Source organism: Nuphar pumila, chromosome 1 (genome assembly GCF_984573655.1).
Source record: "Nuphar pumila chromosome 1, dmNupPumi1.hap1.1, whole genome shotgun sequence".
NCBI classification, from domain to species: domain Eukaryota; kingdom Viridiplantae; phylum Streptophyta; class Magnoliopsida; order Nymphaeales; family Nymphaeaceae; genus Nuphar; species Nuphar pumila.
In genome coordinates this window covers 114,887,221-114,912,673 of record NC_143249.1, presented here as the reverse complement: position 1 = coordinate 114,912,673, position 25,453 = coordinate 114,887,221, and the positions used below count along the sequence as shown (strand labels likewise).

At 38.3% G+C, this 25,453-nt stretch overlaps 2 protein-coding genes across 4 annotated transcripts in view; one reads left to right on the top strand and one right to left on the bottom strand.

Moving 5' to 3' along the window:
- The first annotated feature begins 4,380 nt into the window (after positions 1-4,380).
- LOC149849100 (DNA oxidative demethylase ALKBH2-like) lies at positions 4,381-18,941 on the top strand. Its single transcript, XM_090013335.1, has 3 exons — positions 4,381-4,578; positions 5,392-5,508; positions 18,516-18,941. The coding sequence occupies exons 1-3, from the start codon at positions 4,384-4,386 to the stop codon at positions 18,738-18,740; spliced, it is 537 nt and encodes a 178-aa protein (XP_089869461.1). The 5' UTR covers positions 4,381-4,383; the 3' UTR covers positions 18,741-18,941.
- Positions 18,942-22,459: 3,518 nt separating this feature from the next.
- The window catches only part of LOC149849099 (NOL1/NOP2/sun family protein / antitermination NusB domain-containing protein), a 158,562-nt gene continuing 155,568 nt past the window's right edge, over positions 22,460-25,453 (bottom strand). For all 3 annotated transcript variants that reach the window (XM_089998488.1, XM_089998489.1, XM_089998492.1), the window contains 3 exons: positions 24,359-24,444; positions 23,571-23,667; positions 22,460-22,907 (listed from right to left, as the gene is read on the bottom strand). In XM_089998488.1, the coding sequence (XP_089854614.1) occupies positions 22,779-22,907; positions 23,571-23,667; positions 24,359-24,444 (312 nt within the window). In that variant the 3' untranslated portion in view covers positions 22,460-22,778. The remainder of the gene's footprint in view (positions 22,908-23,570; positions 23,668-24,358; positions 24,445-25,453) is intronic.

Here is a 25,453-nt window from a genome sequence, read left to right as displayed (position 1 = left end):
CTCCCTCGCATCCCGTAAGACAGGGAGCTGGTTCAGCCCCTCCCTGGCGAAAAAAGAATAAGAAGGGGGTCGAACCCCTCCCTCGCATCCTGTAAGATCGAGAGATAGTTAGGGGGCTCGGCTCCGCCCTGGCGAAAAAAGAAACGAAGGGAAAGAAAGGGGCTCGTCGGTCGACCAAAAAAGAAAGAGAGAGAGGAGGGGGTTACCTAAAAGGAGCTGGCGTTGGTGTCGGCAGACGAGAGAAACCAGAGTCAGAAGAGGGAGACAGGGTGAGGTCGGAAGGGGGTTGTCGGACGAGGCTCACCGATCGAAAAAATGATGAGAGCGAAAGAGAGAGGAGCAGAGGTGAGAGGGGGACTGAGTCGAAGGGGGAGGTCGACGGGTGGCAGGCGACAGACGACGGGCGACGGGTGAGGGATGAAACAGAAAGGGCCTTGCATTAGGGTTTTACGGGAGAGATTAGTGACGAAAAAATTCTGTCATGAATCCGTCGTTAATTAGTGATGGATTCACGACAGAAAATTTATGCTGCTGATCCGTTGCTAAGTTGCGACGAAATTGTTCTGTCGCTAATAAGTGATGGATTCACAACAAAAAAATTTTCATCGCTAATTTCACAAATAATTCGAATGTGAGCGACAGATAGTTTTCTCTAGCTAATCCATCACAAATTTGCAACAAAAAAAAACTGTCGCAAATTTGCGACGAAAAAAATTTGTCGCAAATTTTCGTCGCTAATTAGAGTTTTTCTTGTAGTGAGAGTTCTGGTTTATGCAAGAGAGGTCAATGGTTTAAGTATCATTGTAGACAATATATTTTGTTAAATATCTTCCGTTGGCAGCCCTATACGTTTTATTTTCTTATTTAAAACTTCACATCATGAGTTATGTTAACCCAAGAACAACCCAACATTAGTTTATGATTGGGGTAAAACTTTGATGGGTATTTGTAAAGTCCAAAATGTTTGGTGTGCTGATGAATTGGACTGAAATGTTTGGAGGGTATTTGAAATTTTCTCTTTTTTTATTTACTAAAAAACTAGGACTGGTTGGCAAGTTGCAGATATCTACTTTTCTTGGATAAGTGGGTTCATCCAAACACGTCATCAGGGGTCAGTTTTGACCATGCAAGTAAATTAGTATCGATTGGATGCCAAAAACTGGAAGAGCTTGTTCATGCAACTTGCCATCTTACAGCCTTTGGCTGGATTTGTTCATGATCTCGAATGATTTCTGTCCGACCAATTTCACGATTCATGGACTTGTTCACGTTCTAGATGACACTTAATATTTTTTAAAATATTTTTTGGCTGATTCAGAAAGATTCACTTGAGAATCGGTATCGGCCGATTCACCTGAACGTTGGTCAAACAATACAGGTCCGATTCCAGTACTGACAACATTGGATGAGATCACCAAACCCAATCTTCATATCGATCTCAACTCTGCAACCAGATATACATATAATCCTAATTAAAATGCAATTCTTGAGCAAACTTGCACCAAAAAAAGAATAGAGTTGGCCAAAAGTGGGACTCGAATTAACCTTGAGACCAACAATCACAACTTCTAACCAAAGCAAGCATGCTCAGTTGGGTGGTAGCAATTGGTTTGAAGACTTACTTTTATAAGAAAGTCATCTGTGTGAAGTTACCATTGTTTATTTTCCCAAACAAACAATTTGGGTCGATTAATTAGTCGAACTTAACATGGTGAAAGATCCAACGACGATGAAAACAACATGCAAAAACACCCTTTTATAGCAGTGGTTGGCTGCAACCAATGTGGTCAGTATCGCTGCAAATCGGCCTGAATCAGCCGTATCGTATCGGCAGAATATCGATATAGAGTCAGACCAGAACCTGTAATTTTCAATTAAATCTTAGAAACAATTAAAAATATTTTTTGACGCGTGTCTTTCTGTGGTTAAAAGTTGGCCCATTCAAAACGAATCAGGCCTGAATCAGAATCGCCGGAGACGGTTCTGACCACATTGGTTGCAACTGCTGCGAAAAACCTTTAGCAGCGATTGTGACCGCTAGCAGTTGCGAGAACTGGAAGCAGATTAGGTCATGCTGAACATGAGTTTTTTGCTCATGCCAACATCGTGGCCGTCTATTTGCATTTTGGATGAATGCCACTTAGCATATAACTGTTCTTTTTAACTTTTCAAAATACAAAACCGATGGCCAGGATGTTGGCATGAGCAAAAAAGCTCATGTTCAGCATGACCTAATCTGCTTCCGCGAGAACTGCTAAAGTAGATTTCTTTTTCCGAGGGAAGCTAAAGAATGTTCTTGCATTCGCGTGTTGTTGACAACTAAGCGTTCGATATTATACCCTACATCAAATTCTGTATAGAGTTTAATTACCTCTGAATATGAATTTCAATCCGATATTATAATTTGATTACTTGCCAAGAGCAAAATTAAACTAAAGTTTGGATCGTGCCTAACAATGATTCATTTACTTTTTCGTGTTTCTGATTTGGCTCCAAATATTTGAGTCGTTCTAAACCATTCTTATTTTCATAAATATTGCATTATCAACTTTTTTCTATTTTAAATATTGAACTTTATGATGCATTAAAGATGATTAAACTTATTAAGATGATAAATAAATCATGCTAACCACATTTGTACTGACGCTCGCTATAAACTATGAACACACCCGTGCACCAGTGGGGTTAGATCGGATCCCTTCATCCCAGCACCTTCACAACCACCCACAGACCACATGGGAGCATAGTGACAAATATCGCGAGATTCATGAAAATCTCGCAATAATATCACGAGAAATTCCCTGCGATAATATCGCGAGAAATTGCCCGAAAGCTTAAAACGGCAATTTCTCAGGAGATTTTCAAAATCTCACGAGATTTATGAAAAAACACAAATAACGTGATTTAAACACAATATTTACGTTTTAAACGACTATTTATCGCAAAAAAAATATGTTTTTAATTTTTAAATAGTTTTTTTAATATTTTCTTATGAAATACATTTTTTTATTTTTTATTTATTTTTTTATTGCTGAGATTTTGCCAAAAAATGCAAGATTTATGAAAAATTTTCAATTTCTCTCGAGTTTTTGAAAATAGAGAAATTGCCGTTTAAAACGTTTGTCACTATGCATGGGAGAACCGTGGTGGTAAACACATTTTTACCGGCAACTAAATCTATGCAAACAAGAGCGTACACCACCCATATTGACAAGTATCATCAGCATTTTTTCAAAAATAAAAAAATGCAGTGAATTGCCTAGCGGATAAAAAAATTAGTGCAAAAAATTTAATTTTTCTTTATAAAAAATAGTTTTCATCTTGTATAATGATATTTTTTCTGATATTTTGCCAAAAAATACTAGAAATATGAAACCTTTTAATTTTCTTGAAAATTTGGCTGTCTGTATTTGCCCTTTTAAAAGTTTCCATCCAATGGTATTGTAGTTCAGAACCCCAATAGATTTTTTCTTAATTATTTCAAGTTTAGCCTAATCGACTCATAGTGACAAATATCGCGAGATTTATGAAAATCTCGCGATAATATCGCCAGAAATTGCCTGAAAGTTTAATACGGCAATTTTTTGCAAAATTTTCAAAATATCACAAGATTTATGAAAAAAACATAAATACCACGATTTAAACATGATATTTACGTTTTAAATGGCTATTTATCGCGAAAAAATGTGTATTTTTATTTTTAAATAAATTTTATTAATATTTTCTTATAAAAAGTAAATTTTTTAATTTTTTTTATTGCCGAGATTTTGCCAAAAAATGTGAGATTTATGATTTTTTTTCAATTTCTTGGAAGTTTTTGAAAAACGAGAAATTGCAGATAAAAACGTTTGTCACTATGAATCGACTCAGTCTTAGCTGTTCTCTTTCCAATCAGGCTGGATTCAACAATAACTACATATCCGATCCGCTTACATTCGATTCCCATGAGAGATTTGATTAGGGATGTAAACGGTTTGGATTTAGATCGGATATGACCAATACTATATTTGACTAATCCGATATGGCTAAACATTCGGATTCTGATGGTGTAGCTCATAACAGATCCACCTTTTTATTTGTAAACAGATTGGGATATCCATCAAATTCTGGTATTTATCAGATTCAGGAGTAAAACTATCAAAACCATATCCGCATCCAATTATAATTGGATATGATTTTGGCTTATCAAATGCAACTAAACCCAATCGAATCAGGTTGGATATCGGATAAAATCTTTATCCGATTCATTGACATCCTAGATTTGATACCACGAGTAGGTTGGATTCGATAACGTTACATCCGAACGAAATCCGACCCGCTTATATTCCAAATTAGAATCAAAACGACACAAGGCCGTTCCCTCTTTCCTGTGGAACCGAATCCATGGGAGATAAAATGAAGCCTGGAAGAGAGAAAGAGAAGAGCAGAACCACTCTCGATCTCAGCAATGGGGGCGAGGCGATCTTTTTCCAGAAATTCTTCCCATCACAACAATCAAGGGATTGGTTGAAGTATCTGGACGAGGAAATTCCCTGGATTCGACCTACCATTCACGTCTGTGGCCGCGCTGTTACCCAGGTACGAAATTTCTCTTTTTCCCCGGTTTTCTTGGACTTTTTCTGTTCCAATTTTCATCGTCTCGAAGAAATTATTCTATTTTATGAAGATGGTTTTCTTCAAAATATCGTCTTGGAGCATTTTGTATCTTCTCTGGGTTTGAGGTTGAGATTTGCCCTTTTTTTCCCTTTTCCTTTTCCAGAGGTTCTTCCTGATACTCTCAATGGGTATACCCATAAGGTATTGATTTTGGGAATTAATTAGAATTCCTTTTTTGTTTTATTTCCTTTAGTTTCATTGTTATTTTAGGAGAAAAAAAAGTTGGGTTGTTGTTATTGGGTTCTTTGATAGTGGCCATTGGCGATTAGTTGGAATTAAAGAGAGTATCTGTCAATTAATGGTAGTATAACTCTTGTTATTGATCTTAATTCTTAAATGATCTATGTATATTTTCTTGTTTTATGTTCCAGTACTCGGATTTTTGCTTGATTAGTTGTAGAAGTTCAATATGATGACTATTTTTCATCAATTTCTGACATCGTTATAGAAACTTTATGCAATAATTTTGGCGAATCACCCGATTATATTTTTCTTTTCTCCAATTTCAATGATGTTTTTATCACTACGTGCAACTACATTCCATATTGATTGATCTCGTTGTCGAGATTTATTTAAGCTTGAATGCAACGACAGTGTAGTCATATGTAGAATATGTAGATAATCGCTATTAAAACTAAAGAATGATAATTTTGCTTTCATCTTTATGGCTGCAAAATTTTTAATTTATCACTGTGAAACTTGGCACTTAACTGTCACACTACTGCTTCAATGCAGCCCAGAGATACATGCTATGTTGCCAATGAAGGATTGCCAGAACTAAAGTACAGCGGCTACCGACCTGTTGTGCATTCATGGGATGAATTTCCCCCATTGAAGGACATACTACAGGTGGTAAGCAACCTGTAACCAATACATAATTGTGTGGATATAAGTTCTTTTTCTATTGCATTGTTGATGAAAGATCTTGACTGATAAAGATGAGAATGGAATTGTTGATCTGGAATGACTGAACTTGCTGTTTCTGTGGATGGGGAATCTATGTCACATGGATACTCCAGTTTGCTCCCCGTATCATGCCCCTTATATATTAGTCATATTGAAAACTTCATAAAAATGGATGTATCCCCATATCCGCAGCCATATGTATGTGATGTAGGTGGAGATGGCATCTGGATGCTTCTTGAAAATGTTAAGAAAGATTGAAAGTTTTGTGGTGGCAAAGATCATTAATTTTTCAGTGTTTCCATTCCTGATAGTTAGAATTGTATCACCCTGGCCTTAATAACGTGTCTTCAAAACTATGTCCTACTCTAGGGTGCATTTGAAAGAAGGGATAAATGGTTAGCAACCATTTATCTCTTCATCAATTTATATGAGATAAATAGTCAGACCCCTTGGGGTCCGAGTATTTATCCTCACTTTTTTAAGGATAATGGTATAAAACAAGTGCAAAATGGGAGGAAATATGTTGAGAAAATAACAAAAAAGAATCAAGAATTAACATGGTTCGGTCATTTAGTCCTACATCCACGAAGAAAGACTTTGCACTTATTTTTCTCATTTAAACACCAAGCATGCTCCATACATTTATACCCGGGCCTCAAGACTAAAAGCAGCAAGTCTATCTCTACAAGATAGACGATGAAACTAGCAAGTCTATCTCTACAGGATAGACGATGGCAAAGCAAACCCATTAGAAAAAAAACAACCAAAAACGGAAGGATAGGAATAAGCGTAAATAGGAATAAGCGTGAAACCGTGATATCAACAGATATCTCTCAACACTCCCTCTCAAGTGGGTTGTAGATGTTTATGCAACCCCACTTGTCAAGCAGGTTCTCATGCTGATTCTGAGCGAATGCTTTAGTAAGCCCATCTGCCAACTAATCACTGCTCTTTGTATAAGGCGTCACTATTTCACCTCTTTTAACTTTTTCTCTTACATAGTGACAGTCAATTTCAATATACTTAGTTCTTTCATGGAAAACTGGATTTGCGGCTATGTGAATAGTTGCCTGGTTGTCGCAATGCAAGGGAATAGGAGTTTTGCCAAAAAACCCTATTTCAGTCAATAAGATCTTCATCCAAGTGAGTTCACTGGCCGTCGTAGCCATAGCACGGTACTCGGATTCAACACTTGATCTAGCCACAACTCCTTGCTTTTTGCTTTTCCATGATACAAGGTTTCCTCCAATAAATACACAATAGCCGGAAGTAGATCTTTTGTCTTGACTTCCTGCCCAATCAGCATCAGTAAAACCTTCAATGTCAGAATTATTGTTTCGTTTATACAATAAACCTAATCCTGTAGCCTTTTTTAGGTATCTTAAAATTTGTTCCGTGAGTTGCTAATGAATCTTTTTTAGAGCATGCATATATTGACTGGCCAGACTGACTGCGTAAGTGATATCAAGTCTGGTGATAGTCAAGTAAATGAGTCTTCCTACCAGACTCTAGTATCCCTCTCTATCCACAATTTCCTCTTCTAACGACTCATCGATCTTGAGGCCAACTTCAACGCGTGTGTCAGCTGGGTTGCTTCCAAGTTTTCCTGTTTCTTGAAGGAGGTCGAGGGTATATTTTCTTTGACATAGAACAATCCCCTTTTTTGAGTGAGTAAGTTCTATTCCCAAGAAATAACGTAAACGCCCCAAATCCTTGATGTCGAAAGATTGCTGAAGGAGAGTTTTAGCTTCTCTGATGAGCTTCTCGTCAGATCCTGTTAAAATGATGTCATCTACATAGACCAAAACAAGAGTGATACCACGATTCATTTTCTTAATAAAAAGAGAATTATCAGCATTGCTTCTAGCGAATCCGTGATGTTGAAGCACGCTACTTAATTGATGATGTCAGGCCCTGGACAACTGTTTTAATCCATAGATGGTTTTATGAAGGTAACACACCCGTTTAGGATTTCTTTCTTCAGGATGACCAAGGGGTAGCTTCATATAGACTTCTTCCTTTAGATCTCCCTGAAGAAATGCATTTTTGACGTCAAGCTGATATAGGCCCCAATTGTAGTTGCACGCTATAGACAGGATGACTCTGACTGTGTTCATCTTTGCAACAAGAGCAAAGGTTTCTTCGTAATCAATTCTTTGAGTTTGAGTGTAGCTTTTGACCACAAGTCGTGCCTTATGCCTTTTAATGGTGCCATCACTGTTATATTTTATTTTAAAGATCCATCGACACCCAACCTTTTTTTCAAGAGGCAGATCAACGACTTCCCAGGTTTTATTTTGTTGTAGGGCATCAAGTTCTTCTTTCATAGCTTGTTTCCATACAGGACCGACTTTAGCCTCTTCATAATTGTTTGGCACTTTGGTAGATGATATTCTATTAAGGAACGCTATATAATGATCAGACAGACCATTATATTTCAAATGTTTTTCAATAGGATGAGCAACTACAAAATAAGTAATGTAGTCATGCAAATGGCTTGGAGGCTTGACATCCCGTTGAGACCGTCTAACCGGTTGAGGATTCACGGTGATAGTGGCAATTTCGGTATCTTGAGAATGCTGATGTTCCACTTCTTTGACTATGAGAAAGTCATCATAACTGTCAATATTGGGAAGGACTAACTCCCCCTGAGGGATGCTCCCATCTTGCAAAAAACAAGGGATGTTTTCTTCAAAGCTGGCATCTCGGGATATATATATATATATATATATATATATATATATATGCATTTTTCTTCCATATTGTAGCATCAATGTCCCTTTTGAGATGTGGAATAACCTAAAAAGAGACATTTAGTAGCCCGTTTGCTAAGCTTATCTTGGCCTGGTTTTCTGTTAGCAATATAGACGACACAACCGAAAGTTCGCATATGGCTAATATTTAATTTCCTTCCTTTCAAAATTTTCACCGGAGATCGGTTTTCAAGTCTTTGGCCAGGAAGACGATTTATAATATAACATGCATTCATCACAACGTCACTCCAAAAGCTTTTAGGAACTCTCATTTGAAAAAGCAATGTCCGAGTAACTTCTAAAAGATGTCAGTTTTTACTTTCGGCCACTCCATTCCGTTGAGGAGTCCCAACGCAAGTGAATTGATGGTCGATTCCTTTTTCCTTTTCGAATTCATCAAAGCGGATATTCTTATATTCAGATCCATTGTCGGATCTTAAGCATTTTATTTTAACTTCATACTGGGTTTCAACCATGTGAAAGAAGGTTTTGAATTTTCCAAACACTTCATCCTTGGATTTAAGAAGATAAAGCCATGTAACTTTAGAAAAATCATCTATGAATGACAGATAATATTTAAGGCCAGTATGAGACTCAATGGGGGCAGGTCCCCACAGATTCGTGTGAACGAGCTCAAAAAGATTATTTGTAGTACTTTTAGAATTGAAAAAGGGAAGGCGACACATTTTAGCATACCGACACACCTCACATTGTTGACAATCAAACTGAAGCTTTGGAAGAAGAGTTCTTAATGCTTGTTTTGAAGGATGTCCCAACCGTTGATGCCATAAATTGCTATCTTCACCTATAAGAAGAGCTTGAAAAACATTTTTTTCAATCATATAGAACCCTTGAGTAAGTTTTCTATCACCAATCCTCTTCTTCGTCACATGGTCCTAAAAAATAACTTCGTCATGAGAGAAAATGACATTCCAATTTTTTGACTTAGTGATCCTTGATACTGATAATAAATTGGACGTAAGACTTGGAACTATAAGGACTTTGTCTGTTTGTTCATTAAAAAATTGAATGTCGCCAATCCCACTAATTTCCATGGTAGATCCGTTAGCTATAGTTACTCGGTCCTTCTTGTTTTCTTTTCTAATATTAAGAAAAAAGTGAGAGGAACAACTCATTGTGAGAGATAATGCACCTTCGACCAATCTTCATCCACTGTAGAGGAGAAAGGGATTTGCAAGCGAGAGAGGCGACAATGACTGACACAATTCACTTATGATGAATCGTGCCCTATATTCAGTATTATACGTGATACAAACTGGATCGGGTCTGTTGGCCCAGATTCGATAACATCAACCTGTAAATATAATACAAGGAAAACAATTTGGGTATTTTGGGTCTAGAACCAGACCCGTACACTTCCTTCTCAATATGCTCCCTCAAGTTGTGCATGGTTTTGCACCATGGACAACTTGTTCTTCAAGAACCAAAAACACATGCTGGTAAGGCCCATAGTGAACAAATCGGCCACTTGATCAGCCGTAGGAACATAAGCAGGATCAATTTTTCTATCTTCTATCTTTTTTCGAATGAAGTGTTGATCAATTTCTATATGCTTTGTGCGACCATGGTGAATAGGATTAAAAGCAATCTGTATAGCACTTTGATTATCACACAAGAGAGTGGTGGGTAGAATGGATTCTCCGACTTCAGTCAAAAGATGTCTCAGCCATGTGGCCTCTGCCGTAACAGCCGTCATAGATCGATACTCAGCTTCAGTACTAGATCATGCAACTACACGTTGTTTCTTGCTACTCTACGCTATCAAATTCTCATCAAGAAAGACACAATATCCAAAAACCGACCCCCTGTCATCTAGATCTCCAGCGCAATCTGCATTTGTGAATACATCCAGGCGATGTTGTTCCCCTTTGGACTTGGACTGATGATAAACTAGACCATCTCCAAGGGTTCCTTTTAAGTATCGAAGAATTCTCTTCACAACATTTATATGCTCTGTTCGTGGGTCATGCATGAATTGTGAGACTTGATTCACTGCATATACAATGTCTGGTCTAGTGAAGGTGAGATATTGAAGCATGCCCACAAGACTCCGATATTGCTTGGAATCTTTATATGCTTCTCCATCCTGGGAACCGGGTTTATGGTTGAGGACACTAGGAGTGGATAGTGGTTTACAATCTTTCATGCCTGCCTTGTCCACTAAGTCTAAAGTATATTTGTGTTGGGTTAGTGAAAGAGCTTCATCCTGTCGATCCACCTCAACCCCCAAGAAATAACGCAAAACCCCCAAATCTTTCATTTTAAACTGGCGACTCAGTAAAATCTTAGTAGCTTCTATGTGTTCATCAGAGTTCTCAGTAATAATAATATCGTCCACATATATTAGAATCAAGGTGCGTACTTGACGATCTCGAAAAATAAAAAGCGAATGATCAAGATGAGATCGAACAAATCCATGTCTCTGAACTTCAACAGAGAAACTATCAAACCATGAATGAGAGGCCTGTTTTAGCCCATAGATGGCTCTTCGTAGCTTGCAAACATGTGTGTTGGGGCTATGTTCTGTATAACCAGAGGGTTGCTCCATATACACCTCTTCTTTGAGACTGCCATGCAAAAAAGCATGTTTGACATCAAGTTGGCTTAGAGTCCATCCATACTAAACTGATAAGGACAAAACTAATCAAATAGTTCTCATCTTGATCACATGACTAAAGGTTTCGTCATAATCTTGCCCATATTCTTGAGTGAACCCTTTCGCTACTAGTCTCGCTTTATAGCGTTCAATGGATCCATCAGGTTTATACTTGATTTTATAGACCCATTTAGATCCTACAACATTCTTGTTGGATGGTCTGTGAACAATCTCCCAAGTCCCACACTCATGTAAAGCTTTCATTTCCTCATTCATGGCCTCAACCCATTTGATTGACATGGATGCTTGTGAGAAACTGATAGGTTTATCATGCTTTTCAATCTGAGAGATGAACTGTAAGTCTGTAGAGAAGTTGTCATAACTTACCCATCTTTCAATAGGATGGCGAATCCTTTCAGGCCTCCTGGATTGCACAATAGGTCATTGAACATTGTCGTTGTTTCATCGCACATAGGTAATCCCTTGAAACTTTTTGACATCTGAAACGACCGGCATAGTACTATCTTGTGTGTTTGTCGACTTTTCCTTTTTTGGATATTCGTACTGCAGATAGTGTGTGATACAAGGGTACGTCATGCATCGCCATTTGATCAAGCACCTCAGCAACAAGACATGGCTGATAACTTTCAGCATCCTTACTGTGTCCCTCTGCACTTCCTGAATCATCAGTATGAGTCTCGTCAAATACGACATTCCGTGAAACTCTGATGCAACTAGTAGTGGGGTCATAGCATCGATATCCTCTATACTGATCGACATATCCAATAAACCTGCACTTCCATGCCTTGTTCTGAAACTTATTACGTTGAGAACTGTCAATGTGGACATAACATATGCAGCCAAACATACGCAACTCATTATAGTTAGAATGGACCCCAAAGAGTGTAAAATAAGGGGATTGGTCTGTTAGCAATTTCATTGGCAGTCGATTTATGACATAGACAGTTGAATGAAAGGCTTCCGTCCATAAATTTAAAGGAATATGAGTGACATGTAACATACTCAGCGCACTTTCTACAATGTGCTGGTGTTTTCTTTCCGCCACACCATTTTGTTGTGGTGTGTGTGGACAAGATATTCGACGACTTATTCCATTATCTTGGAGAAATTCAGTAAATTCCTTCGATGAGTACCCTCCTCCACCATCACAATGAAAATATTGAATTTTAGTTGAAAATTGATTACCAACTAAAGCACAAAACGAGCAGAAAAGCTTGAAAACTTCAGATTTATGTTTCATAAAATAAATCCAAGTGTATCTGGAATAACTATCAATGAAGGTAACATAATAGCGACTGCTTGATAAAGAAAGCTGCAGGGCAGGTCCCCAGACATCAGAATAAACAATTTCAAAAGGCAGATAAGCTCTTTGATTTATTGAGTAAAATAGAAGAACATGACTCTTACATAATTGACAACTGGAACAAAGATGAAGATCAACGTCAACATTCAAACTAGACTAAGGACATTCAAACTAGACTGCGGAACAAGTCCTTTGGACACAAGCTTCTCAATAAATGAATGATTACAATGACCAAGACGACGATGCCAAATTTCTGGCTTATTACATTGAGATAGACTCAAACAATTTTTGAATGACATTGAATGAGCTGGCTGTGAATTTATTGCTGCATCACGAACTGGAAGAGACTCCTTGAAGACATACATGTTTCCTTGTCGTTCTCCTTCAACGAGTGTCTTTTTCATGAGAAGATCCTTGACACATACAGAAGAATGAGTAAATTCGACAGAAGAATTAGTATCATCGATAAGTTTAGAAACAGAAACAATGTTTTTAACAATGCTAGGAGAATGGTAAACATCAGACAAAGATAATGAGGAATTGAGAAGTGGAAGATAAATATTTTCAACATGGGAGATAGGATGAAGAGCACCATCTCCAGTTTTAATACTAAATTTACCACGATAAGGTATGGGTTTCGAAATCTTACCAACATCACCTGTCACGTGTGCAACAGCTTCAGAGTCAATGTACCAAGTCCCCTGCTCAGTTTGTTTGAAGCTTAACTCTGAAAGAGTAGAAATTAGGAGATTCTTCACATTTTCCTTTTCATCACCTTTAGGACCGTCTCCTACTTGTCATCTAGTAGAAGGCCCGACACCATTAAATTTGCCTTTGTTTTGCAGATTATGCCAGCAATTTGCTTTAATATGCCCCTTTTTATTACACTAAAAACATGTCGGTATATTTGTAGAGTATTGGTTCCCTGGATACGAGTTAGGTGACATGTTGGGTGTGGGAAGTAACCCACGACCTTCTTGGTTACCTCTTCTGTATCCACGTCCGCCTCGAAAACTCGCATGTCCTCGCCCTGATGCTATCCCTGTGACAAGTACCTCATGATTGTTGGAATTCAGGGCCATCTCCTCACCTCTAATGGTAACCTCATATTGCAGCAGCTTAACCCGTAGATCTTCAAAACTAGGCAATAAAGGAAAGCATAGAAGAGAGGTGATTAACATGTGGTAGTCAGATCCCAAACCATTCAGTGCCTGTTGAACCTTTTCTTTGTCAGGAATTACACAACCCACCATGGCTAGTTGATCTGTAATACTCTTGACTTTGTTCATGTACTCTGTAACTGATAAGCTCTCTTTCTTCAAGAGCTGAAATTCTCTCTTTAAATGCAAAATCCTAGCTTCTAAAATCTGTGAATAAGTCTGAGCCAATATTTGCCACAACTCTCTAGCTGAACATTCATCTGGAATGACCACTAGTACCTCTTGGGAAAGCGTAGAGGTAATGTAAGCCACAACCGCTTGATCTTTTCTTCTCCATGTTGCAAACTCTGAATTACAAACCAGTTTATTGGAAACATCCCATTTATTATCTCGTTCTTCCTGCAGGACAAATTCTGGTGGTGCATGAATTGTTCCATCAAGATATCCAGAGAGATCCAAACTCTTAATAAAAGGCAAAATTTGTCGCTTGCAGGTCAAGTAGTTTGAGTTGTTTAATTTCTCATATATGAGCTGTCCAAGGAAACTAGAAGGAAGGGAAGGAGAATCCATGTGAAAGATAACAAGGGAACGCTATGACCAACAGTTAGATTTTTCAGCAATGTAAATTTATTTTTCCCTTTTTTTTTTCTGCGAAAAATTAAATTGCTGCAAATAGTCAGAAGTAATCGATAGAACAAGACAAGATAATGATTTGAAATTTTTGTTGAATTGAAACTTTGATTAGGTTTTAGGAGTAACAAACGTAAAGATGAGAGAGGAAATTTCACGTTAAAGCAGAGAACTAGATCAAGTCAGATTTCACTATGGGGCATTGAAATCTTATTCAGACCTGATTCAACGTTATGAACAAGGAAGAATAATTAGAACAAGGTTTGACTGATACGATCAAATTCGATAAAAGACAAGAGAGATTTAGATTTAAATGGAAACCCAATCGATTTAACTCTGTTGAAGAAAGAATAAATGGAAACCCAATCGATTTAACTCTGCTGAAGAAAGAAAAATCAATCCAGATTTAATTTAATCTGGCTTGGAACGAAAGCACTAGATCGGGAACGATCCGATCCAGCGCTAGAGAAGAAAAGAATAACCGAGTTTTAAGTTTTTTTTTTTGCAAGGAAACACGTGACCAGGCTGTTAGGCGTGAATAGATTCAATATTGAGAGACTGAAAACTTGAAAAGGAAAGGAAGATGTCTAAGGATTTAAGAAAGAGGGAAGTTTCAGCCTGATACGATGAAATCAATTTTTCAGAACAGTAGAAGGATGAAATCTAATCTGACGAGATCAGATTTAGAATCAAAGAAAGGAAGAAGAGAATCTCGATCTAGAACTTCTCAACCCGCTCTGATACCATGTGAGAGATAACACACCTTCGACCAGTCTTCACCCACTGCAGAGGAGAAAGGGATTTGCAAGAGAGAGAGAGGCGGCAATGACCGGCACGATTCACTTATGATGAATCGTGCCCTATATTCAGTATTATATGTGATACAAACTGGATCGGGTCTGTTGGCCCAGATCTGATAACATGAACCTGTAAATATAATACAAGGAAAACAATTTGGATTTGGGTAATTTGGGTCTAGAACCAAACCCGTACACTTCATTCTCAATACTCATATGTTCAGATGCACCAGAATCAACTATCCAAATATTAGAGCTATAATTAGAATTATTACCTGTCAATTGAGCTGTAGACGCTGATGCTATCATAGCAGATTTTTTTTCACTGGTTTTGCAGAGATTCTGAAGGAGTTCGGTTAGGGTTTGCAACAAAATCAAACTTTCTCCTTGGTTGTTGTGAGCAATCTGGGCAGTAGGGCCTTCATAGAGTCGATCTGATTTCTGTCCGTTAGGCTTTCCACGAAGAACCCAACACCTTTCTTTTATGTGGCCGTCCTTTTTGCAGTGCGAGCATGTAAGTCTTCTGCCTTTATATCTGTAATTTGTTTGCTCTTCTTTCTTGGATTGAGTAGCAACAAAGACTGCTTTGTTTTGGGATTCTTCTTGAATAGACGCCGAATGTGTGAAGAAGGGGTTCATAGCTCTGCGCCGAGACTCTTCTCTCATTATCATAACACTAACACTGGTGACAGATGGGAGCTCGGAAGCCATAAGGATTTGGCTTCTCAAATGTTCAAAGTCGGGACCCAACCCCACAAGTAGTTGGAAGACTTTTTCCTGTTCCCTTAATTTTTTCAAAGATACGATATCACCATATGTGGCAGTATACGTCTCATACTCATCCCACATACTTTTTAGTTTTCCAAAATACTTGCAATAGGGCATTTCATTTTTATTGAGCTTATGAATTTCACACGATAATTGATACATACGAGCAATGTTGTTTTGTTTACTGTATATCTCCGTAGTTGTATTCCATATTTCCTGCGCAGTATTAAGAAAGAGAAAACTTTCAGCGATCTTGGGTTCCATGGAGTTGAGAAGCCACGACATAACGAGATCATTGGCTGTTCTCCATTCACGATATTTGGGATCGGCAATACTGGGTCTTTGAATTTCACCCGTAACATATTCTAGTTTTGATCGACCACTTAAATAAAGAGAAATGGATTTTGCCCATGATAGATAATTTCTGCCATTTAATAGAATGGATGTAATCTTGGTATTAGGGGCTACCTGTTCTTGAATGAGAATACGGTCAGCGCAGCTGGAGTTGTCAGACGCCATGGCTGGAGCCCAAAACGCGAAAAACAAGCAGTAGCTTAGTATGCAGCGATGAGGTCTTTGATACCATGTTGCGAAAATAACAAAAAAGAATCAAGAATTAACGTGGTTTGGTCATTTAGACCTACATCCACGAAGAAAAGACTGCACTTATTTTTCTCATTAACACCAAGCATGCTCCATACATTTATACCCAGGCCTCAAGACTAAAAGCAGCAAGTCTATCTCTACAAGATAGATGATGAAATCAGCAAGTCTATCTCTACAGGATAGACGATGGCAAAGCAAACCCATTAGGAAAAAAACAACCAAAAATGGAAGGATAGGAATAAGTGTAAATAAGAATAAGCGTGAAACCGTGATATGAACTGATATCTCTCAACAAAATAACCCAAAATTATTTCCTCCATGCCCACACCAAAAAGCAGAAGAAATAATTCATAGGAATATTTCTTCCACCATTCAAACAACCCCCAGTGTTTGCTACTTTTGTTGCATTCTTCATGGCTCCAGTAGTTGCTTTTGGTGTTACTACTTTCTCAGTTCTCAAATTTCTTTGCTTTATTGTAACACTGCATATATGCATTTTATATACTTACTTTTTGAAACATGGAGACTTAACTGTGACAGCAAGTACACAGTAGCACATACTTGTGGAGTGTGGAAGGAAAGAAAGCAACAAGAAGAACCAGAAGACACAAGAAAAGAATTATGCAAACGGCTGAAGGCAAACTGCTTTGTGGCCGAACTGACCATTCACCTTCATTGGCCTAAGAGTCTGCGAAGCTGAATCTCTGATTGAATTATTGTGGTTTGCTTAGCACCCCAGAATTTATAAAAATGATCTTTGTATCACCAAGCATACTCAACATTGCCTGTTTGATCATGTTGGGGGCATATCATAATTGCAGATAGAATTGTTCCTCAACTAGCGTGGACGAGCTTATTATCATTTCTGCTTCAAAAGCAATGACGCTGCTTTGCTGATGAGGTCATGTGGCGTTATTTCCACAGAAGGATTGACAGTGTTAACTGTTCCTCAAAGAATATCTAGGGAAATTTAGTTCTCTCATTCTTTTTTAGCCGACTCCAGCAACACTTTCTAGCTATGTCACATGGATACTGCTGAAGATACGGGAATATGGCCATTTTTATGAAGTTTCCAATGTAATTAATTTACAAGGGGATACAGAACGGGAGTCAAAATGGAGTATCCATGTGACATAGCTTTCTAGCATAGGACACTGGCAGTAATCAGAGAAACCAATCATCCATGTACTAGTACTATTCAGTTTACATGTGTTGGATGAGTTATCCATTTGTTGCATGAAAAGTTGACATGCTGAAATTTACTTGGAAGCTTTTTAACTAAAATATTGATTATGATTGTTGGTTACCTTAGGACAATTGAGTTTCCCTGTTTCTGTGACTCTTTGGAGACTTGCTAAATATAGCAACATGGCTAAACCATGTGAATCATATCTAATGGGTGTCAACGGGTCAGGTTTACCCAGACCCGACCCGGACCAAATCCTATAGGGTCCGTGTATGGTGACAAATATGAAGACCCGGGTCCGGACTCAAAGGTCCGGATTAATACATGGACCCGGGTATAGTTTGTGAAATTTTATACCAGACCCGGGCCCCACCAGAGTTCCGATTAAGACCCATAAATTTTCAATGTAAAAATTATAAAAATATTATTTTATCGGGTATGGTTCGGGTCTGGTTCATGTAGTTCTTATTGGATCTGGTTATGGTTTCTCTTATAGTAGACCCGATTAGACCTGGGTTTGGACCTGATACCATACCTGAAAATCTGATCCAAGTCTGGTTCCACCTGAGTCTGAACTAGACCCGACCCATTGACACCCCTATCTAATACCAGGAAAGGAACTTTATGGATCTTCAAAGAGATTTCAGCAATATGGGAAATGCACTAAGAATAACAAATTTATATTTCAACCGCCATCAAGTATTCCTCTTCTTTATCTGTACAGCTGTTTCTTTTTTTTTTCCTTGCATCTCAGTTTTTTGTTGAATATATTTGGCATTACTATTTTCCTTTATCTCTACTGCATGTTTAGGTACAAAAGTGTGCATGTTTCGGTACAAAAGTGGAGGAAGAGTACATAGACTGGTTATGCGAGTGCATACCTACACATTGTCACCGTTTGCCACAATCTTCTAATATTAATCTTAATCTCTAGGTCCTTCGTTTGTTCTTTCCCTTAGTTGCCCAGTTCTACTTTTGGAATTGATGCTAATATCCCGTTCTTATGGTAAAGGCATTTGCTTGCTATTATTTATTGGTTCATTGAGCAAGCTCATTCCTCTTCTTCTTGAACATTTACTTCTACTGTTTGTTTGAATTGCATGCATCAACAGGTCCATGAAGCTCTTCCTGGGAGTAGATTTAATAGCCTGCTACTGAACAGATGCAACACTGGGTCTGACTATGTGGCCTGGCACGCAGCCGATGAAAAGTTGTATGGTCCGACTCCAGAGATCGCTTATGTTTCATTTGGCCGTGAACGGGAATTCCTGCTGAAGAAGAGGCCAAACAGATCATCCAAAGATGGAAAGATATACTGCATGCAAGATCTAATTTAAAACTCTCTTAGGCGATGTTTGGATGCACCCACTTATCAAGATAAACAGGATTAAATTGATATGCTGTATTTTGGTGCATAATGTCCTGTTTATCTAGATAAATGGATACAGTCAAAACACCCCCATAGGATAAGAGGATTTGAGCATTTTCTCGCTCATCATCCAACTGGCTGACTTTGGAATGGGGTCAGTTGAGTCTGAATTGGCCATAGTATTAAATGCGTTAACCTGACTAAGCTGCCTAGCAACTAGACAACTTAGACAGGAATTAGAAACTGTATTTGAAATGGTTACTTTTTATGTCAGATCCATGATAGTATCATACCTTCAGTGCGATCTTCAAGAACTAGAATGATGGTGCAGTTGGTGCATGGTGGGTGGCTCACTGCTTGGACCCCAGACTATCATCCAAGTCCATAGCTCAGTCAATTGAGTTTTGATGGGCTGTAGTTTACCAGATTGTTCAGTCTGTGTTTCTTTCCAACACTTGCGTGCTTGTCTCTTAAACAATTTCTTGTAGAATTGCCAACAGGAGGGTCAAAAGACCAGCATTCCTTCATGCTAAAGCATGGATCTTTGTTGGTGATGAGGGGGATACACAACGTGATTGGTTTCTTTCAGTACCTAAGCGCGCCAATGCATTGGGAGTGCGAATAAACCTCACATTTAGGCACCTTCGAAACCCAGTTTGTTGATAACCTGTGCAAACAAGACCTGCTAATAGTGCCTGTTGCCTAAGAGCAGGTCATTACTTTTATATCAGCTTTTTTTTTCTGGCTTTATCATAAGGTTTTTGAGCTCTCTCTCTCTCTCTTTCTCATATGCATACACGCCCACGCCCATGGTTGCAGAATATGCTAATTAGACTATAGATGTGATTCACAATTATGGAAACGTAGAATTGATTTGGTGAATGCGAATGGTAGTTGAAGTGGGACTAGCTTGCAGACCTGATTCAAAATCAAGTGTTACAAAATCCAGCAGGAACTCATCCCAAATTGACCCACTCAGACCGTTGTTTTCAGTGATCGAAATTCATGGAAAAAATATCTCACATCTATTTTGTCAGTGCACCTTTTGGTTAAACTGCTCATCTTTTGTGATGGAAAACATTAGATTTCTACATAAACACAGGTTCACAAAAATCCAAGTAGAACCAACTAGATGACTGCAACATACTCGGAGGAAAAATAGGACAGATGACAATAGAGGTCGTAGTTGAAGGTATTTTAAATCGTTCATTTGCTTAGACAACATGTTCCATGTAAAGATGAACTTAACAATCAGAGATAGAAATAAGGGATAGTCTCAATTTGCACCTACCAAAACATGCCTCAAAAAGAACATAGAGCCAGAAAAAGACATCTATGGCAAACGCGGGAGTGTGCAGAGTATACTGGCTATCTTAAACGAGGAAGAAAAATAGCAAATGTGATTTCCATGTCTCCCTCCAGAAATATTTATTTGAATGAAGCTGTACTGAATGTAAATTTTGTATGCACTGCGCCTGTGTGTGTGTGTGTGTGTGTGTGGGGGGGGGGGGGGGGGGGGGGGGTTGGAGGGAGTGACTCCAGAGTCAAGTAAGCTTTGGAAATAAACCTCGTGGGATTCGAACCCACGAATCCCAAACAATAGTTATGTTGTTATTATGTGAAACGTCAAAAATCGTTAAATACTGAATATGTTATTTGAAAGATCTCACATTAAAAAAGACGGCTGAGAAAAACGACATAAAATAACAAGACAAAAAAATCACAAACAATATGTACGAATTTAATTCGGTTTTAACTTTACAAAATGAGGTAAAAAACGGATATATATATATATATATATATATATATATATATATATATATGAGATTTTTCAAAGAAAAAATAAGTTAGGATTCTATAGGAAGAATGAGATTCAGATTCAAGAATCATTATGATCTGAACCCAAGATCCGATTCAATTGTATTTGTAATTGAGTTTTTTCAGAAGTATTTTACTTATCTCACCAGACTGACAGCTCTCAGATGCTCTGTTTTATGTGGCATTCAGTTAGCATAACATCTAGGGCTGAAAACATTTACAGGTTGAAGCGGCTATCATTAAGAGGATGTTGTTTCACGCCCTCTCTTTCCCGTCTGGGCTAAAACAAGCAGCAGTCAGGAAAGAACTTGTAGGGCCTGCCCCTTTTCACCCAGAATGGAGGGTTTTACCAGATACCTGCATTCGCACCTTCCCACTGTCCATATCCAGTTCGTCCTTTAGAACCATATCACATCTGGCAACTGAACACTTCTCTGCATGGGAAGCAGATCGGGTCATGCTGAAAATGAGCGTTTTTGCTCATGCTGACATCGTGGCCATCCGATTTGCATTTTAAAAAGCTCAAAAGTCAACAAAACCACGTGGCATTCATCCAAAATGCAAACAGACGGCCACGATGTCCGCATGAGCAAAAACGCTCATTTTCAGCATGACCTGATCTGCTTCCCTCTGCATGTGGGGACCCTTTCCGCCACTTCCTTTTGATGTGCCTCGTGTTTCCAGCAAGTGTAGGGGTCGTTTGTTTCATTCCCACCAATAAGAAAATATTTCATGGGAAAGGCATCATCTCATAATAGGAAGGTCATCCTATGTGTGAAAAAATGATATGTAAATCCATTTAGTGTGTGTGTGTGTGTATGAATTTACATGGTCAATGTGAAAAGAAACTCATGATGAATATGGGTCCCACAGAAAAATGGAATTGACATGTTTGTTTCACCCGCACACCTAAAATGGAGGGTTTCATATGTGAACCCCTATTTTCACGTGTAAATTGGGTGAGAGAGAATTTGTTTCATGCCCTTTTCTACCAAAGAGGCTCTCATTCATAAGAAATAGGGCTTCTTTCTTAGGGTGAAACAAACATGCCTATGGAAAATATATCATGGGACTTATGTAATAAATGCCAAAAAGCAACTTCCATGTCAAAATGGACTCATACCTCCCACCACGGGGAAGCACTTACCTTCCAAAGTAGCTCTTTCAACAAGGAAAGAGACTTCCCTTGAATGGGAGTGTAAAAAACACCCCCCTAAGAAAGAAAATCACTCGCAACATGATATTTGTCTAGTAGTAGAACCTGACTAGATCCATCCAAGCCAACATGAACAATTAACCATAAAGTGACCCAAATTACTTAAAATTGAACGGTTCTCACCCAAGGTCTTGGTTGATTCGGACAAAAGTTGGGCATCACACCAAGTCTCATGGTTCTGTTACCGCTCACCAAGATCTGAACTTGGACTCGAGCTGGGCATCTCTAAGTTATGTTTCTTTTTTATTTTTTCTAGCTGTCCAAAAACCTGTCAGAATTTAACATCAGCACACGTAGATGCTGATGTCAAATAGACATATGGAGCACATCAATGCCCAGGTGATGCAAAATGCCCCCACCACCAGTCCAGATATTAGCATGAAAATTAGGATTCATCTACACCAAAATATCCAGGAACCTTATGGCTGGTTTTAAACCAATGTAAAAATCTTAAGCATATTAGCCTAGCCCTGGTGCCCTCAATCGATGTACCTGCAAAATCATGCTAGGCATGACCCACAAGGGCTTCGCTCATCTGGTAGGGATGACTTGTGAATGTCACCAAGTTGACAGTATGTCATGAGTTTGAAACCCAGGAAGACGGCCCTTGCTGAAAGGTCGGTTTACTTCTAGGTAGACAAGAGGGACCATAATTATCAATGAACCTCTTTTCCTTTCTGTTGATGAAAGATTTCAAAGTTCAAAGTGAATCAGGAAACTCGCTCTGTTAGACTTGTCTTGGGAAACTTTGCCTCAATACATACCAAGAAAGCTAGCCCACCTCATTGTCCTCAACCATGACAGAACTTGGGTGTATCAAACAGGTACATGGCAAGACTCACCTCAAGTTGCCTCTAACTCATTCCACATTGATGAATCTATGTGATCTAAACTTAAATACCATCCACAGCTTTGATCTATAATTGAACGATCAGGAAGACGAAATTTACCAAAATGTTATGCACAAATGATTTACAGACGAACCAGCCGAGCCGCAAATGATCCATCAAGAGAATGCTGGACTGGATTAGAGAAGTAGAATCCTTCATCCGTCACAAAATCCCGAGGAACGTATTTGTCCACAGGATCTACTGAGAATTCCTGCATTGCAATTTAGTGATACATGGTGACATTCAGAAGATAATTAAGTGAACAAAGCTACAATTAAAAGTTCAAATGTGTCTGCCAAACCTAAGAAGTTGAAAAAGGTAGGATTTAGAGGTAATATACATTCTATTAAAGAACCAAAAATCAGGAAACAAATAGCTCCTTGATATCCTTAAAGTTCTATATAGGAGCATAACTCGAAATGAGCATTTCCCCAGATCCTAGACAGTCATAGCAACTCTGTTACACAAGACTAAACCGTGTAACTGAACCTGAGTTAAATGGGTTACACATTTAGGTTGGCCAGGTCATGATATCAAAGTTGACTTGTGCATATCCTAGCTGGTTAATCCATTTGCCCTAGAACATGGGGATTGCTCCTCCAGTTGGTTTGGCTGACTAGGCCAACCAACCAAAAAGATTAAAGCTTGGGCAAGACCATGCCAAGCCACACCACTAGGTTTGTGCAGGCACCTACTAAGATTGCCTACGTGAGGCCAATTAGGCATGTTTCAGCAACAAAACTACTAAAGCCTAATCTGACCAAGCTAGTACTTAGCACAGATATAGCTCAGTGAGCAACAAGGGTGATCGAGTCTTCAGAAAGAATAAAAGGCAACACTCAAGAAAGGTTCAAACTCATTGTTGATTTCATACCGCATGTCTGTGAAGAAATGCTGTCACCCTCTCACCATTTTCTCCAGGATCAATGGAACATGTGCTGTATACAAGTATTCCTCCAGGCTTAACCAACCTAAACATGCAATATCAACACAACATCAGACATCAGCTACAAAATTTATCATAGTTTTTTAATCAAATGTTCACCATAAGCAACTAGTTTCTGCCAGAAATCCGACAATCTCAGACCAAATAATTTAGCATTGAAAAAAAATCACTGAAACAAAAAACTTCATAGATAGGTATGTAAACAAGTGGCATTCAAGATCCCTAACATAAAGAAATTTTCAAAATGATTACGCCTAAAATGATCACAGAAATTAGCAAAAGAGACTGGTTATACTCAGGTTATACTCATCACTGATTTGGTTTACCTGTACCTTTTCATGTGTTCATCTTCAGGTCCAATCTGTTCTTTGTCTATATGAAAAGATCGTTTCTGATTCCTTAAGTTCTGGAACTCTTTATTTCCCCATTTTCTCTTTTTAGTTAATTTGTTTGCTTTTGTATTGTGCACGCACATGAATTCATGTGAAACTGGGTTGGGCATGATCATGTAATCATGCCTCTTCTATTATGAAATCTGGATTCGGGCATTTTTTGTCAATTGTAACAAACATATAAAAAATGAGAAGCCTTCATCACAGGGAATGTAATTTAACTGACATCTTCCATGCATCTGAATTTTATACTAAAGTTGCATCAAACACTGTATACAATAACAGCAACATGATAGGAGGGGATTATAGGAAAGACAAAATTACATGGACGCCGCATCAAGGAGTTCATCTTGTAAATGTTGCAGCTGTGCCATATCCTCTGATTTCCGATTCCAGCGCAAATCTGCCCTCTGAAAGATGCAAATATCCAAAGAAAATAAGTCTCAGGACATCCTGCAGTAGAAACTGTTCATGAAGTAACTGCCAACCTCCAGACTTAACAAGAGAAAATGAGAAGTTCCAATATATATAGGAAAAAGTTCAAATACCCCCCAAATGTTTGGGTCTAATTCATGCGCGCATCAAACGTTTGAGTATGCAAATGCCCACCAAAGTTTTCTTGTTGTTTAATCACATTACCGCAATCATAAACTAACGTTGGATTATTCTTGGGTTAACACTAACATGTTCTGAAGCTATCATTTTACCCCTATAACTGGTGAAATAGAATTACTAGTTTGCCCCTATTCTAGAAGTATGAATAAAGTAAGCTTGACAGTAGATGTACAGGGCTGTCAACGGAATTTATTTAATGTAAAAAGTTTATTTCACTACAATGATACTTGAACTCTTGACCTCCCTAACAAGAAACAAGACACTAACCACTACACCACACAACTTGTTTTTGGCAATTATCAGAATTTTTTTTATATAATTAATTTTAAATTTCAGTAAGCCAATCAACCCAAAATAAATATTTGACAACTTTCAGACGAGAAATACCAAAATGTTTACTATACAGTATGTTATAAACTTTGGAACCACATCTCACAGTAGGATCATGAATTGATGGGTCACACAATACCTATTAGTTGGGTTGATTGTTATGATATTTGACAGGTTAGGCTGTTCGCCAAGGCAAATAAGGTCCTCCCTGTCCTACTGGGTGAAATGATTTGGATGGATGTTGAATGAAATCAGGCCAGCTTGCCTTGTGAAGGTTGGGTAAGATTAGTAAGCAGGTACAATTTGTTACCTAAAAACTAAGCCTCTTCATATGAGAGAGAGAGAGAGGTTAGGAAGATGAGAAGTCACAATTAAAAAAAAGAAAGTTTCTTAAAAACTAGGTCTCCTCGTATGGCAAAAGCATGTGGGTAGCATGGTCATTTTAATAAATTTAAAACAGAATTTATTAGAGGT